Raw genomic sequence first — 15,636 nt, forward strand, 5'->3', positions numbered from 1 at the left:
GAGAAGGCAGGCAGCTAGGGAGCTGTGGGATCCTTGGGCTTTATGGGGCTCCAAAAGGGGCGGGGCATGGTAATGAAGGGGCCTCGCTGATGGCATCCTCTAGGCATCCACGAGCCCTGAGCTCACACTCAGCACCCCCCGGGAAATACCAAAAAAAGCCACTGGTTGGTTCCCTGTCTCCCTCCCCCATGTGGAAACTCCTTTCCAGTTGCAACTTGATCAGCAGACCAGTGAGAAGCACGTTAATTGCTCTCAGTCATGTCCTAATCACGCATCTTCTAATGGACTCAAAAAACACTGCCTCGTTTCTAAACCGCTTTCTTAGGCCTGGGACCAACTCCCTCCCGTCCAAACATCTTGTGTCAATACAAGCCGGTGATATTCACTGTTTCCTGTTCTGGGGTGTGCTTCCAAAGCCTGAGGACGTTCTCAGCAGCTGCTGCCCGCTCCCCTACCCCATCAGACTGGCCCTCCTAATCATGAAAATCCTGCTGGGTTGGGCACTCCTCTTTCTCAGCATCCACCCAGGGTCGACTGGTTGATTGTCCCTTTCTTTAGCTCCGAAGCTTCCCTGTGTGCTATGTAGGTCTCTTGCGATTTTTTGGAGCGTGAATGTGTATGCGCATGGGGGTGGTATGCCCTGCCTACTGCAATAGGATGTGACCATCAAGGCCAGCCAGCCTCAGACTTCTGTGGATAAAAGACAGGAAAGTAGAAAGACTTGGGTTTGAATCCCAGCCTCGCCAATGACCAGCTGTGGAACTGTGGGCACATCATGCAACTTTTTGGAGCTTTGGTTTGTGTGCCTGTAAAATGGGGTTTGAGGTGAGGACACACGTGTGAAAACTGCTGCAATCCTTAACCATGGGAGCACTGAGTCTTTGCTCGTCCTGATCCATTCAGGTGAGGATTAACAGAGGGTCAGCTGTGTATCTGTCCTATGACAAGTCCTGTGGGGATTCCAACGAAGCAAAATGCACATTCTGTTTCTTTGATAGTAAGTTCGTGGTCCTTTGGCAAAGATGCTAAATAACTGTGGAACAAGAGGGTAGGCATCAGAGCACCACTTCCAGGCAGTCCTGGAGGCTGCCCTCTCCCAGAAGCTTCCCAGCCCTCTCCCTCCTCCTTAGGACTGGGCTCTGCAGGTCTTCTCACCCTCACCAAATGAACTCTCAGCTTTGTATCCAGTGGAGGATTCTTTCTTTAATCCCTTGCCCCTGGCGCCATTTATCTTTCTGATTGTAGCCTATATTCAGTAGCAACTGACAGGAAGCCTACAGCAGCGCTCTCTTTTTCTGCATCTCTTTTACAATTGCAGACAGCAATTCAGTTTTCTTTGTTTTTGAGACCTCTTACTTCTTGCTGTGGTTTTGAAAGGTGGGAGAGAGAGAGAAGAAATTATATGCATTCAGTCTCTACTGTGTGGATGAAGAAAGGCGATCCCAACTGATTAATTCAGTAGACTGACCACATGACCTTGCTGGTAAGAAGCAGAGCCAGAGTCATTGTCCTGCCATGCAGGTGTCTGGCCAGTGTCTACCAGCTGGAGGCTGACAAATGTTCTCACCTGCTTGGACTGGCAATGTGGTGCTCGGAGTGGCAGTTCCCTATGCCCTGAGCAGGCTTTTCCTCAGGGCTCCAGCCAGGGGCTGGGATTCTCCTTTAGCTAAAAGACGGTTGCCTGAGAGTCTCAGCTTGCATAGGGCACCTATGAATCACAGCGTTTGTTGACACAAGCCAAGAAGAGCAAAGGAGTTCTCTCATCCGGTAGTTGGAATACCCGGGTGCCAGCCAGGGTGGTGCATGCTTATCTTTTTGAGCAGAAAGAATAAATATCTTTGTCCTGCACTCTTTATAACACAACAATCTGTCCCCAGAAGAAGGGATGCTTGTTTGCTTCTTGAGTGTACTGAGTGAGCCCCTGCAGAGGTCTCTGCAGATGAGAAGCAGTGAGGGTCAGGCACAGGAAGCTGCTCTGCTGACTGCCCATGGGAGGTTATGGAACCACCCACGGGTGAAGTGGCTGCAGGCTGCTTCTCTCCCTGCCGTCTCTTCCCTTCCCACACCCCCTCCTGCGACACTCATTTCTAGGCCCTGCCGTCTCATCGCATCCATTCCTGTTTCTCACAGCCGCAGCCTCTCCCCTGGGAATGCTCTCTTATGCTTTCTTCCCCTCTGCTTAATGTTCCCACCAGGATGGCGGTTTCTCATCAGGTCACAGATATTGGTGGGCTACACTGAGGTGGATGTCTTTTGGCTCTGTTTCTTCTTCATTCTCTCTTTTGTGACCTCTGATTTGCACCATGATCTTTACCCTAGAAGACTGTGAGTGCCTGGGACACAGCCTTCCTGACAATCTGTGTCATCTCCCCCTTTATTTTTATTGATTTTATTTTTGTGGTTCTGGGGTTCCAGTCTGGATCCTTGCACGTACTAAGTCCATCCCTATTAAAATCTCAAAACTTACTGACTGATAACATTTTCTTCTTTGCTTTTGTTTTGTGTTGTTTTGAACCTCCTTTGTAATTCTGCTTAAAATTGACCCCCAGAAGCCTTCTCAGTTGAAGCGGCCCAAGTGAGTGCCACTTTGCCCCTGTCCCTGAGCACACCTGTGTTTGGCTTGAGCTGCAGTGAGTTGGTTTTTCTGGTGGTTGGGGTGCTAGCCTACCTCTGTGATAGAGGGTGTCTAATGTAAGGAGAACTACATATTCCTTTTTATTCTACAAGCACTCTTGACTCTCTCCAACTCTATTATTGGGTCTGGCTGGGAGGAGTGACCTTGAGATTTAGGGGAGTGGTGGCTTTGAGGGCATACCTTCCCAAGCCTGGGAAGGCAAACCTTTCAGTTTCTCCACTGCCTGTCCTTCCTGCTCAGGATGATGCCATTGTACTCAGAGGGACACACAAGTCCTTTGCAGGTGGTTGGTTTCAAGGAGGCTGGGCCAGGTGACAGTGGTGGCTGTGGCAGTGTGGGGAGGAGGACGGCATGTTGAAGACATACAAATCTGAAGGAGGAGGAGTTGGGGAAATCAGGGAGCCTTGGCTTCCACCCAGGCCAGCACCAGAGGAAGAGCCTTGGTAGAACACAGGATGAAGGGGGCTGGTTCCCTAGTGCAGGCTGGTCTTGCACAAAGGCTTGAGTACGCAAGCCACAGCCACCTTTGTCCCATTGCTCAATACATTAGCTCCCTCTTAGACTAATCTTCCTTTCTGGGTAGTAGCCCCTCTTGCCTGCCAGGTTCTCACTCTTCTAAGCAAGGGAGATATAGTTGTGAGAAAAGCAGATAGAGCTCACTCTAGAGGAGGAGAGAAGCTGAGGAAGTTTGGAGGTGCAGTCACAGCCAGCTGACACACTCCTTGGGTTGTGTGGGGAAGGTAGTCTTGCTGTGGTGGGACTGGAGAAAGCCCAACCTGGAACACGTTTCTACCTTGACTGTTGGTGGAGCCATGCTTCCTTAATCTTTGCAGTGTCTACTGGACACCACCAGCCTGCCTTGAAGGGGCTCAGATGCTCCTCTTTGCAGCACTCTTGCTCCTCCATTCAGTGATGGTAATTGTCCTTTAAAGGGCACTAGAAGTGCCACTGGATCTCAACAGTCTATCAAGGCCCAGGACTTGGGACATCCACCTACACGCAGCCAACTCACCTGCTCTGCTCCTTTCCACTGGCCACGACTCAGGCCTTCCACAGGGCCTGGACTAATGGGTGGGTGCAGGCCTCTTGTACATAGGCCAATAGACCTCAAGACCCCACTGGGCAGTTTTAGTGGCTAAGTAGTGTGCTCCTGTGCTCTTCTCATTCAAACTTGTGTTTAAGACAAGCGAGACAGAGCTGACCCTTTGCTCCATGATTAAGTGTTTCAACATACCCGACAGATTCAACTCCTCAAAGTTCAACACAGACACATGTGTCTTAAGAACATTCACAAAATGGCAATCATAGGTGAATGTAATGCCAACTGAGTGCATCAGGAAAGAAAGGTGAATTAAAGCAGCAGAATTAGTCTTCTAAAGCCTGGAGGAATGTACAGATAGGGCAGATCAGAGAGGTGACAAAACTGTGGCCCGCCACAGAGGTGTTTTGAAGGTGAGCCAGAACTCCTGATTCTTTCTGCTGCCACACATTTGCCCCGAGGCTCCTGCACCTTACAAAGACCAGAGAGTAAAGCTCCTTGTTGCCTGTGACCCACATATGGGGTCTTCATTGGGGGAGGAATGGGTGAGGTGTCACCGTCTCAAGGGCCCTCCCAGTGCATCCCACGGAGAGCAGCTGGAGAAATTTAGAGAAGACAGGATTCCAGGTGTCTTTCTTATTCACTTGTGACCCTGCATTGGTCTCACTGGTTCCTGGGATCAGGGTACTTTGTTCACCAAATCTCTGGTTTGTGCAGAAGTAGAGCTGCCAGATAGAGAAATTGGTGAGAGAGGAAAGTGGGAGAAAAATGAGACACACCCCAGCTCTTCTGCACAGGAGGGGACCCAGATGCCCTGTGTGAACTGAGAAGCAAGAACCCTAGAAACCCAACACCATGAATGCTGGCAGGGAGCCATAGCCTGTGGGCAAATGTTGGGCCGGCTGGGTGATACTGGCACTCTGAAGGACGCTGTTGACACCATCTCCTTGGCTTGTGACTGGTCTGGAGGTTGCTGCTGAGGGTTGGGGTATGTGTCACTAATTGGGAAGTAAGAGCTGGAAGCAATCACCACACTCCTGATGGGCCTGGCAGTGCCTCCGTGTCCATGAACTTGGACCTCCTGAAAACACCTTCCTTCCTGTTGCTTTCTAGCCTCCTTATCTCATCCCAGTTACTTCTGAGAGGCCAGAGCCTTCAGCCACAAGTTATTGTTCACCCATTCATTTATTCTTTCATGAAATATTTGTTGGGGACCTGTGATGTGCTGGGCACTGGGACCCACAAGGGAGAAGACATAATCATCCACAATATGACAAGGAAGTAGACTGTAAAGGTAGGCTGTTACCTTAGGGGTAGACTCAAGATGTAGACAAGGAGCTCTGAGACACCTGGAGGCCATGCCCTCCTTGTGACCAGAGCATAGAGTGACCCGCCATGACTGTGTGGTGAGTGTCCTGGCCTTAGTTGTTCACTGCAGCTCCATCAAAATGCATGAGGTGCACATTATAGAAGTCCCATATTTTATGAATGAGAAGAGGGAGACTCTGAGTTCTACATGAAGTAGGAAGTAAATTGGAACTAAGACGGTTGTCTTCTGTCCCCTAGCATGGTGCTTTGTTTCCATGGCACATGAATCCCCTATCTGCCATAACAGAAAGTAATTGTTCTCCATGATTCTCAGGTACCAGAGACTTGATAGGCTGTGAGGATGACAAGACTGCTATTTATGAAACAACACAGTCATATAAAATGACATATGAAGAATTAGAAATATGGTTCAGGAAGTGGTATGATTGCTTTCTGCTCCTGTCAGGCCAAAGACAGAGACAAATTCCTTTCAAAGGGAGTTGTATGATTGATATGATTGGATGGGGCTTGAGGACTTCAAATAAGTCTTGCTCTCCTATTGGTTCCAAATGCTGTGTTTTGGAAACACACAGCTCCTGAGGATAGGAGAGAGGCTGAAGTGGCTGGCTTGGCTTAAACATTTCTCACGGATAACTCACAGAGAAATCCACCCACAGACACTTTGGACAGGATTGCGTTCCTTTGCTGAGTGTACCTACCTTGTCTATGTGACACGGTGCTTCTACATGAGGCATCCAGCTGATGCATCCATTGCCTGGGTATTTCCAGGGACGGGAGCATCAGGATGTGAGACTGTGTTTCCTATAATTCCCAGGGAGGCTGGTTCTATGGGACACCCAGCTTTGGCTGAGGAATCCCTGCCTCACTCTGGGCTCCATCACGCCTAGCTGACCTGCAGATACCAGATTAGGACACACTGATGATGAGGGTGGTGACATGACAATGGTGATAACAATGGGAAACTGAGAGCCACTAAGCTGAGAGTGACTGACTGAAGGTAACTGGAGACCAGGAACGTCTTTCCTTGTTTTTCTTTAAGAAGGGAAAACATTCAAAAGCCTGGATGCAAAGAAGTGGAGAATTAGGACCAATGACTTATTATTACATTGGAATTCATCTCTTTGTAGAAGGGCTCAGCAGAGGGCTCCCTCAATTAGTCCCTCTCTTAGTGTACAATCAAAGTGCCATTGAGCGGCAGGCGGCTTGCAGGGCATAAAACCAAAACTACTGAGGAATCTATGGGGAGAAACAATGTCTGCTGAGTAGATGAGCACCACGTTTGTGATGCAGGTTAGATCCCAGCAGCCGGGACACTGCTTTCTCTCCCCGGAAAAGGACAAAATGTCACAGACTGCATGGACAGATGCCCTCTGCATCATGCCAGGCCTGGGAATATTTTGGATGCACTCCCATTAGGCTAATGAGAGAGACAAATTCCTTTTAAAGGAAACGACTGAAAGTAATTTCTGTCCACCTCTGAGCACTAATTTATTACACAAGAGGTGGCTAACCTGGAATGAGCCCAGGGACTAATGAAAATGACAGATGAGTACGGAAGTGGGAGAAGTGAGGAAAGAGGGAAGGAACCGTGACAAGAAGCCAATCTGTGTGTTGTTGTTGCTGTTGTTTTGTTGTTGTGGTGGTGGTCGTGGTTTTAACTACCAGGGAGTAAATTAAACTTCACTGTGAAGGATTCAATTCAAGTACCAAAAGGCTTCTATGTTCTAGTGCTAAACAGGGAAATACTCTCTCTGGGGAAGTTGCAAGGATTTGGGTAGATTCTTTCTGAGATAATTAGGGAATGTGGTTTTGCAGTGAATAAAAGCGCTTTTTTTGAGCACTTAGTGTTTCTATAAGTTAAGCATCTATACCCTACCCCAATAATGCTGTTTAGGTATCATGATCTTTTTTTTTTTTTTTTATTTTAAGGAGAGAAAAAAAACAATGACATGATACAGAATTTCAAAACAAGATGATAGGAAATTAACAGTGGTTATTATTTGCATATTGTTATTTTCAAAGTAGTTGCTCAGATTACAAGACATAGGCATGTAAAATTGATCAAACAATATAAGCACTAACTGTTCCTTTGTAGAAACTAATAGAAATTAGTAGTACAATTATGTTAGCTATCGTGTGTGTGTGTATATATATATATATATATATATATGTATAATTTTAAAAAAAATTTTTCTTTCCCCTATACCAGTTGTTCTTTCCTTTTGAGCAGTTTCTTTCCCTTTCACAGTATCTATTGTACCACAGCCTTTTATAGATTTTGTGATAAAGCAGGGTTTCCCTATGTTTTTCAAAATTTCCCCTCAATGGAACTGGTACTCAGTTGACCTCTCTGAAGTTGGGCCTCCTATTGCTCATGTACTTTCAAGCTTGGGCATTCACTGCCCTTGCCTCTTGGTCTCTGTTGTGTGCATGCATGTGTGTGTGTGAGTGTGCATGTGTGCATGTGTGTGTGTGTGTATGCTTGTGTATACATATGTCTGTGTTTATGCATAGAGTTCTGGAGATTTTTCAAATATAAGAACATAATTCAGTTGAATTTAGTATACATTTAACAATGCACCTGACTTTTCTTAAATTGTTCTACAGGGTCTAGGACCCTGACATGTCACAGGCAACCTTAAACTGTCATGCTGAGTGACTGCTAGGCTGCTGAGTGACAGAGGCATGCAGGAGCAACTAATGAGGTGTTTAAGATGTTTTCTGGGCTAAAGATAATCACATTTTGCTCCTCACCCCCTCACCACAAAGGAATTGTCAAGAAATCAAGGCGGGGAAAACAGGGCTTCAGAGACTAGTAAGAAGTGTTGAAAAGAGAAAAGGTGAAAATAAGGCTTGGCTGGAGTCCAGGCTGAGGGAGGAGGGATGGCAGGCAGAGCCAGCTTGGGAAAAAGCAGTCATTCATCTTCCCAGTATGGGCTGGAATTCTCAAGCCAAAGAGGAGACACTGCTTGGTGTTTGCCCTGGGTGTGTGTGTCACCAGCTGATGTCATCGTCCAGCGTTGCCCTGCTTAGGTAAGAAGCCTGATCCTGCATCTCTCTTAGCAATCCAGGGCAGGTGTGTCCACCAGAGGGCAAGCAATGAAAGGTGGCAGGGGTGACGGAAGTCACAGGCCTCTCCCTCACCATAAGCCAGCGAGGAGGTGATAGACTGAGTATGTGGTGAGACTGAACTTCCCAGTATAGGGAAAGAGCACAGGTTCTGCAACGAGTCAGATCAGTCATCGGATCCTGCTCTGCCTCTTATTACCATGTTAGTTAACTTTTCTGAATCTTGATTTTCTCATCTTCAAAATGGGGATAAAGTTTAACAAGGTGGTTGGGTGCAAGATGAAGGTAGAGAAATCACTAATTTTTACATACTACATTTAAATAAGAAGAAATCATGGGAAAAGGGTTCTAACAACATGAGAACTCTAAGATACCTAGGGATACCTACCACTAACTAAAGTAAGAATAACCAGAAAACATCGGAAACAATGACTAGAACTATCAGAAAACAACGTAATATAGAGCTCTGGTGATGACAGTGATATGGGCAAGACTTCAGTGTTTGTAGTTCTTTCTGCTGGGAGAGGAGCTGGTGTACTTGATGGTAGAAGTGCTGCCCCTGGCGGAGCTGAGGCCTTCCCCAACACCGATGCCTGCGCTGGCACTGAAGCCATCTCCTCCAGAGCTGCTGCCCCTGCCCAGGCCTATGCCACTGCCTGCACCACCGGCACTGCCATAGCCTCTGGAGACAGTGGACTGCACCATAGCTGTAGGAAGGAGACAAGGACACAGGACACAGTGTGCTCTTGTGCCTGCCTGAGCCAGGGCACAAGGTCTGGCACAGCAGAAACAGAAAAGCTGAGTACTTACAGACGTCAACTGGTCCAGGGCCTTCACCATTCAGCCTAGCAAGAGAGGAACACAGAAAAGTGAGACCTTGAGAGGTGCTCACAGGAGCCTGTGGGAAGCCTCTAGCTGGGAAAGCTCAGGTGGAATTGCTATTTTAATTGTTTCCCAGAGCTGAAATTATAACCATGACTAGTATTCCTAATCTTGTGCTCTTTGCAGATGTTAGAGATTTGACAGCGTGTGAGGGACCCACCTGCACTCCTCCCCTTCCAGCAGCATTCTGTAGGTAGCGATCTCCACATCCAGGGCTAACTTAATGTTCAAGAGATCATGGTACTCCATCAGCAGCTTGGCCCTGTGCTGCTTGGCCTTCTGCAGGGCATGCTCCAGCCCTTCCAGCTTTTGCCTGGCATCCTTGAGAGCCAGCTCCCCACGCTGCTAGGCATCAGTGATGGCAGACTGTAGATTGGAGCTCTGAAGAGGAAGCAAGTAGAATGGGCTTGTAGTTTGGTGCTTCCCCAGTGGATTAACCCTAGATCTTCTTTCCCAGTGGGTCACAGAGCCATCAATGAGTGCAACACCACCTCTGAGTGTTTCTGCCCAGTGGTTTCCATTTGTAGTCTTTATCTAGTTAGAGAGTCAATGACAAGAATATATGAGGCCATTCTATTAACCATGCTTCAAGAAGTTACAGCTAGTTACTGACTGGAGACACAGCAGTAGAGACAATAGAAGGAATATTGGAAGAGTTAGAGTGGGTTTTTTTGGTGGGGGTGTATGGTCTCCAGGGCCAACCAGGTAAGATTTCTGAGGTCACATCTCAGGCCTCCCTTTTCTTTCCCAATTTGTATATTTTCTATTCCCAAGTCAGTCAGTTTGCTTATGCAAAAAGCAATCAATTATTCCTGTTTATCTTTTTATTGCTTGACTAACTGAGATTGGATCTGCCCAGGTCTTTTCCCAAGACTTTGATAGGATCTATGTCTTTCGCAGATGGGTTCTGAACTGCAGCTGTCTCTCTCTTGCTGATGTTTTCTTTATTCTCTGGGATATATCACAAAAGTTAGTTTGTGATTCCATCATGGTCTAGCAAGGTCTTTGCAGTTGCCATTCACCATACCTGCTTCTTGGCCTGGTCAATTTCAGATCTCATCCTCTGGATCATGTGGTTAACATCAGCAATCTCTTGCTTGGTGTTGCGCAGGTTGTCACTGTGGCTGCCTGCTATGACCCGTAGTTCCTCATACTGTAGTTGACAGGGAGAGAGAGAGAGAGACAGAGACAGAGACAGAGAGACAGAGAAAGAGACAGAGAGAGAGAGAGATAGTTTTTAACTGAGAATAATGAGTTTTCTCTTCTCAATAAGGCAGATAATAACCGTGACACAATGGTTTCCTTCTCTTTGAGAAATTTTAGGAAAAGCTGATTTTGCATGGTTGTTGAATACTGTATAACTGAGTCACAGATCGTCCTGACTAGGAGATCACAGATTGTCAAGTTTCTTGGAAACTGATGCTGTTCTGTAGTGCATTCTGGGAATTAATATTCAAGTTGGCATAAACAAAGATGATTATGTCCTTCTCTGCGGGGGCTTTCCTTTTGTCTCTGATTTCTTTTGCTTTCTGGAAATGGAGATAAATCCTATAAATGTCAGCTCTTACAGTACAGGAAACAGTGCCTGAGAAGACCCAGCTTTCTTCATGTAGACTTTGTGTAGATTCCCCATACCACACCCATGGAGTCAGAAATCTTCTGGTATTCAGGGCAGGGGACATGGATTTCTTAGCAGTCACCATCTCACACTCACCTTGGTCTGGTACCAGGACTCAGCCTCAGCCCGGCTTCTCTGAGCGATCTCCTCATATTGGGCTTTGACTTCCGCAATGATGCTGCTCAGATCCAGGTTACGGTTGTTGTCCATAGACAGAACCACGGAAGTGTCTGAGATGTGGGCTTGCATTTGAGACAGTTCCTGCCCAACAGAAAGTTCTAAGTTTCTCTTTTCAGATGTACCCAACACCCAGATCTTCCCTTTTGCAGAGCCTATCCTAGATAAAGGAAAGGTAAGGATACTTACTGCATCAAAGATGGATGTCAGGAAGCGGACCTCATCTTTAAGACCATTGGCCTTGTATTGCAGTTCAACCTCATTCATGTGGGTAGCATCCACATTCTGGAGACAGAGATGACTACATGGTGTCACCTGAGCCTTCCTGCCAGCCCATCCATCTGCATCTCCCTGGCACCTCTCCTTTAGGGTGGGGTGGGAACCCAAGCCATGTCTCTCCCAATGAAGGTCAACCCACATCCTGATCTTCTTCCAATCCCCTTACCTTCTTCATGGTCACAAATTCATTTTCAGTTGCTGTGTGTCTGTTGACTTCACCTTCATATCTATGGGAAGAACAGTATAACATATTTGCAACAGTGTTTTGGTGCATTCAAATCTAGTCCTTGATCCCTCAATTCTATGAATGGAATATTTCCAAATCCATTTTTTCCCCCAGAAGAGACTAAAAGATGTTTTGTTGTGATTCAATTTTTAAGTTCAGTCTCCCTCAATCTCCCACAAACCTCTTTGTCTTCCAAATTTGGTCTTTGGCAATAATTTCTGATTTTAATTCCTCTGAACGCATTTTGCTTTGAAATGACACCTGCATATAGACCAAGTCACCAACCAGCTTTGAGAAGCGAGCTCACTCCTCTTTGACTCACTTGTCCTTCAAGTCTTTAACTGTGTCCTGCATGCCTTTGAGCTCTGAGTCCAGGCGGCCTCTCTCTCCAAGGACGATGTCCAGCTGCCTCCTGAGGGTGTTGATGTACTGCTCAAACAGAGGCTCCAGGCTCTGCCTGACTGTCTTGGTGCCCTGCTCCTGGAGCAGGGTCCACTTGGTGTCCAGGACCTTGTTCTGTTGCTCCAAGAACCGCACCTGAAGAGAGACAGATGTTCATATGACAGACAGAAGTAGGACAAAGGAGCTGGTTGGTGTGGAAATTTCCCTAGTGGATCTGTGCTTCCCATAGTGTACAGTCCTGAGCATACAGAATCTCAGGCCATACTACTGTATCACCTGTGTGTTTTGGTCTAGATGCCATAGCCCAGGGGCAGCATGTTGATGGTCCTTAGCAAGAAGCAAGGGCTGGGAGACTCAGCTGTTCTAAATGGTTTCCATCTCTTGCTTCTCACTTCACTATGCGGCCATTTTGTGCCCAAGGAGAGCTACTGTGAAACCCCCTCTGTATGTCCTACTCTCCCCTGGTAGAAGTTTGCTGTGTCTCCACTGGGGACTGTAAAATGCCCCATGGAGGGATAGGCTTCATAGCTCACCTTGTCGATGAAGGAGGCGAACTTGTTGTTGAGGGTCTTGATCTGCTCACGCTCCTCCGTCCTCACCTGCTGGAGGGTGGGGTCGATTTCCAGGTTCAAAGGAGTGAGGAGACTCTGGTTGACTGTGACCTCTTGGATGCCTGAAGAGGGGCACACAGGGAAGCCACAGCCCTCACAGCCACCACCACACCCAGCCCCAATACCAAGCACCAACTGCCACCGGCCCCACCACCAAAACCGAGTCCACAGTTGATTCCACCTGCAAAATCACCTCCAGCTCTGCTTCCATGTCTGCCTCCAGTGGCACAGCTGCCACCTCCAGTGGAGACCCTATTGGTATCCGCAAGGCTGTAGAGGTTCTTGCTGCCAAAGCCAGCTCCTCCACATGCTGTCTGCATGCTGCCATTGCCTCTGGCCTGGCATATGGAGCCACTACTGAAGCCAGAATGGCTGAGCCCAGGAACTCTGGCTGAACTGGCACTGAAGCCACCATGACCGCTGCCCTGGCTCCTTATGGTGGTTTTGCTGGACATGTTTCCTGGACCTAAGAAGGCTGAGGAGTGTTGCAAGGTACAGGCAGAGCTGAGAGGAACAGATGAAAGAGATGGCGGGGCAGCAGCCTTTATATATGGTGTTGATGCATTGAACTGGGTTCTGGAATGTGAGTTGGCAGATTGGGAGGGCTGGTTTTACAAGCACTGAGCTCACACCTGCATGGTTAAGAAAGTTATGAAATATCGGGATTGCATTTTTGGCTTCTTTTAAGTGGAGAAAATTCTCCTGCCCCCGGGCTTGAGTTAATCTCAGTACAGGTGGTTTAGTCATTATCCTAACAAAGGTTCTTCATGTGTATCAGAATATTCTGTGTGTCCTTTTGTCTTCACGTCTGTCTCTGCCCCAAACACAGATATTGGAAATGGTGAGATATCTATTGCATATACCTTTAGAGATTACTGGCTTTCTGCAATGATTACAAATGTTAAACATGACTTGTTTTCCCTTTTGTGTAACTTGTGACAAATATAGAGTAGTACAAAAAATGTAATCATCTATATCCTGCCACCCAGCTCTAACTATTATTTCATGACAAACCTTATGTCTTCAATATGCCTTTCCTGTTTCCTCCCAACTAACAATAAATTATTTGGAAGCAAATTTCAGAGGTCATATTATTTCTCAAATAAATAATTCTACATTAGTATCAAAATAAGACACTTTAAAATATAACTAAATATTATTTGCATGTCTTAAAAATCCTTGCACTTACTACTAGCACTAATGGCCCACTCAGTTAAAATATTTCTGTTTCTGTACAAATTTTATATTTTGGTTTTCCAGAATAGGATCCAAACAGCTCCATATATGTATATTTGAGTGGCATTTATCTTTTAAATGCCCTTTAAATTATTAAAATTTTAGAATGTACTTTCATTTTATTTGTTTTGGAACCAAGTAAATTATCCCGTATGTTCTTTCAATGTTTGACTTTTTGTGATTGTGTGTTCATTGTATTCATTTAACATGTACTGTGTCCTTTGTATTTCCTATAGGCTGATATTTAAAATTAGAAATTTATTAAGTATCTTCTATATAGTGAAAGCTTTTCAGTGTCATAATAATGTAAATATTTCCAGACCATACGTTTAAATATTAAATATTATTATTTACACTCTCTTATACATTTTTGTAAAAATGTATTAATGTTTTGTAATACATGTTTAATAAACAAAGAACATATTTGAGGCCATTCCCAGCTACCATATTCCTAAATTGCAGGTAAGCAATGTTGTCAGTTCCCTGTGGATCTTTCTGATAACTTTAGTTGGGTATGCTTCTGTGATTTTCCTAGGTCATGTATGTTGTACCTGCGTGCATGTATGAGAAAGAGCATCTGAGAGAGGCGGAGTAGGTTTGTATATTTAGAGACAGTGCCTGCAATTTCAAAAGGAAGGTGCACAAAGTAAGCAAAGTATATATTTGTATGTGTTTCTAAGTGTGTGCTTTATGAATATGAAATGTATATATGTTGTTATTATTTAGATATAAAATGTCTCTCAAACGTTTCCTATGTTCAGAAGTGGGATTAGGAAAGTGATTGGTTCATAGGACACTAAGCTCCACTAATGAGTTCATGGCCATTAGGAGGCGAGGCCCGGTAGAAAGAACTGTGTCACTGGGGTGTGCTTTGGCTCTTTCTTGCTCTGCTTCCTGGCTGCTATGGGCTGAGGAGATTGTCTCAACAGACCCTCTGTCACGCCCTTTCAGTCACTGAGCCAGATGACCGGGGCCTGACCTTCTGAACTCAGGAGCCAAGTAAATCTCTCTTTCTATTTTGATAGCAAATATTTTGCTCCAGTAATGAAAAATGTGACTACTATGGGTATATTGCTCTGCCATTTCTTTTCTGTTGTTTCTCTTTTAATATTCTCTGATCGTTCTTGTATCCTCTGGGCTTTTGTCCATCTTTTCCTGTCATCTGCCATGGTTTTCCTCTTTATGCAACTTGGCCTGACATATTTTGTGCTTTACTGTTACTCTGTCCCTTTCTGAGCATTGTAAGCTAACATTTGTGTCTTTTATTGTGTCACAGCGTTTTTCCATCTTTTTCTGATTGTGTAGCTTTTAATTTCTGCTGGTGTTTTACTGTACTTTTTTGCTGTTGAGTATTCTCTGTGTACCTTTTGTTTTTCCTGTTTGTTTCATTTCAGGAATGCACAGATCTTTTGAGGATCAAGCATGGCTCCTTACTCACCAATCCTCATCTTTACCTGAAGTGAGCATCTTCTTGATTTGGCAATTTGTAGGAAGTATCTAGGAGACTGGTCCAGGCCATTTCCAGGCTCACAGGAATTTTAATATTACCTAGGTCTGTGAGAATAATTCTTTTATTCAGGTAACTCTCTGAAGGTCACTGCAGAATGGCTCACAGTCTAGTCTCTCTGCTTTCCTTCATCTCCAAAATGCTGCCAGCAGGTTCTGCCCGTTATCTTACTCAGCTCTGCCCTCACAGTGTCTAAAAAATTTATGACGTTGGGCATCTTCCCTCAGCTCACCCACTTGGTTTTGATGGTTTCAAACAAAGGATTCTTGGATCTCCTAAAGGAGGCCACGCTTGTTACACCGATAGGGCATGAAGTTCAGGAGGTCACCGTGCCTGCTCAGAATTAGGCTGTTTGGATTTCCATTGTGGTTGCCATGTTGTTGTTTTTTTTATTCTTTTGTTGCATTACTGTTGTTCCTTACCTGCTTTTTCCTAAGATTTGCAGCTGTGAGCCTTATGTCTCTGAGCATTCCTAGCAAGTTTGTTATTTGTCCATTTTTGTGAGAATGATATTTTTTATTTATTTATTTTTAGTACATGTTTGTAGTACATAATGCTTATATTCCTTGTTGGGAATTGGTACATATACATAAAATGTCTTAATTCTATTTTTTGCCCCTTTTCCC

At 45.5% G+C, this 15,636-nt stretch overlaps 1 protein-coding gene across 1 annotated transcript; it reads right to left on the bottom strand.

Moving 5' to 3' along the window:
* Nucleotides 1-8,567: 8,567 nt before the first annotated feature.
* LOC102010097 (keratin, type II cytoskeletal 6A-like) lies at nucleotides 8,568-12,722 on the bottom strand. The gene is given in 10 exon segments (XM_013508500.1): nucleotides 8,568-8,779; nucleotides 8,883-8,917; nucleotides 9,115-9,335; nucleotides 9,982-10,107; nucleotides 10,669-10,833; nucleotides 10,939-11,034; nucleotides 11,195-11,255; nucleotides 11,577-11,791; nucleotides 12,190-12,398; nucleotides 12,401-12,722. Coding segments are annotated over 10 exon segments (1,662 nt in total).
* Between the last annotated feature and the right edge of the window lie 2,914 nt (nucleotides 12,723-15,636).

Source organism: Chinchilla lanigera, unplaced genomic scaffold (assembly GCF_000276665.1).
Source record: "Chinchilla lanigera isolate Chin_1 unplaced genomic scaffold, ChiLan1.0 scaffold00146, whole genome shotgun sequence".
Classification (NCBI taxonomy): domain Eukaryota; kingdom Metazoa; phylum Chordata; class Mammalia; order Rodentia; family Chinchillidae; genus Chinchilla; species Chinchilla lanigera.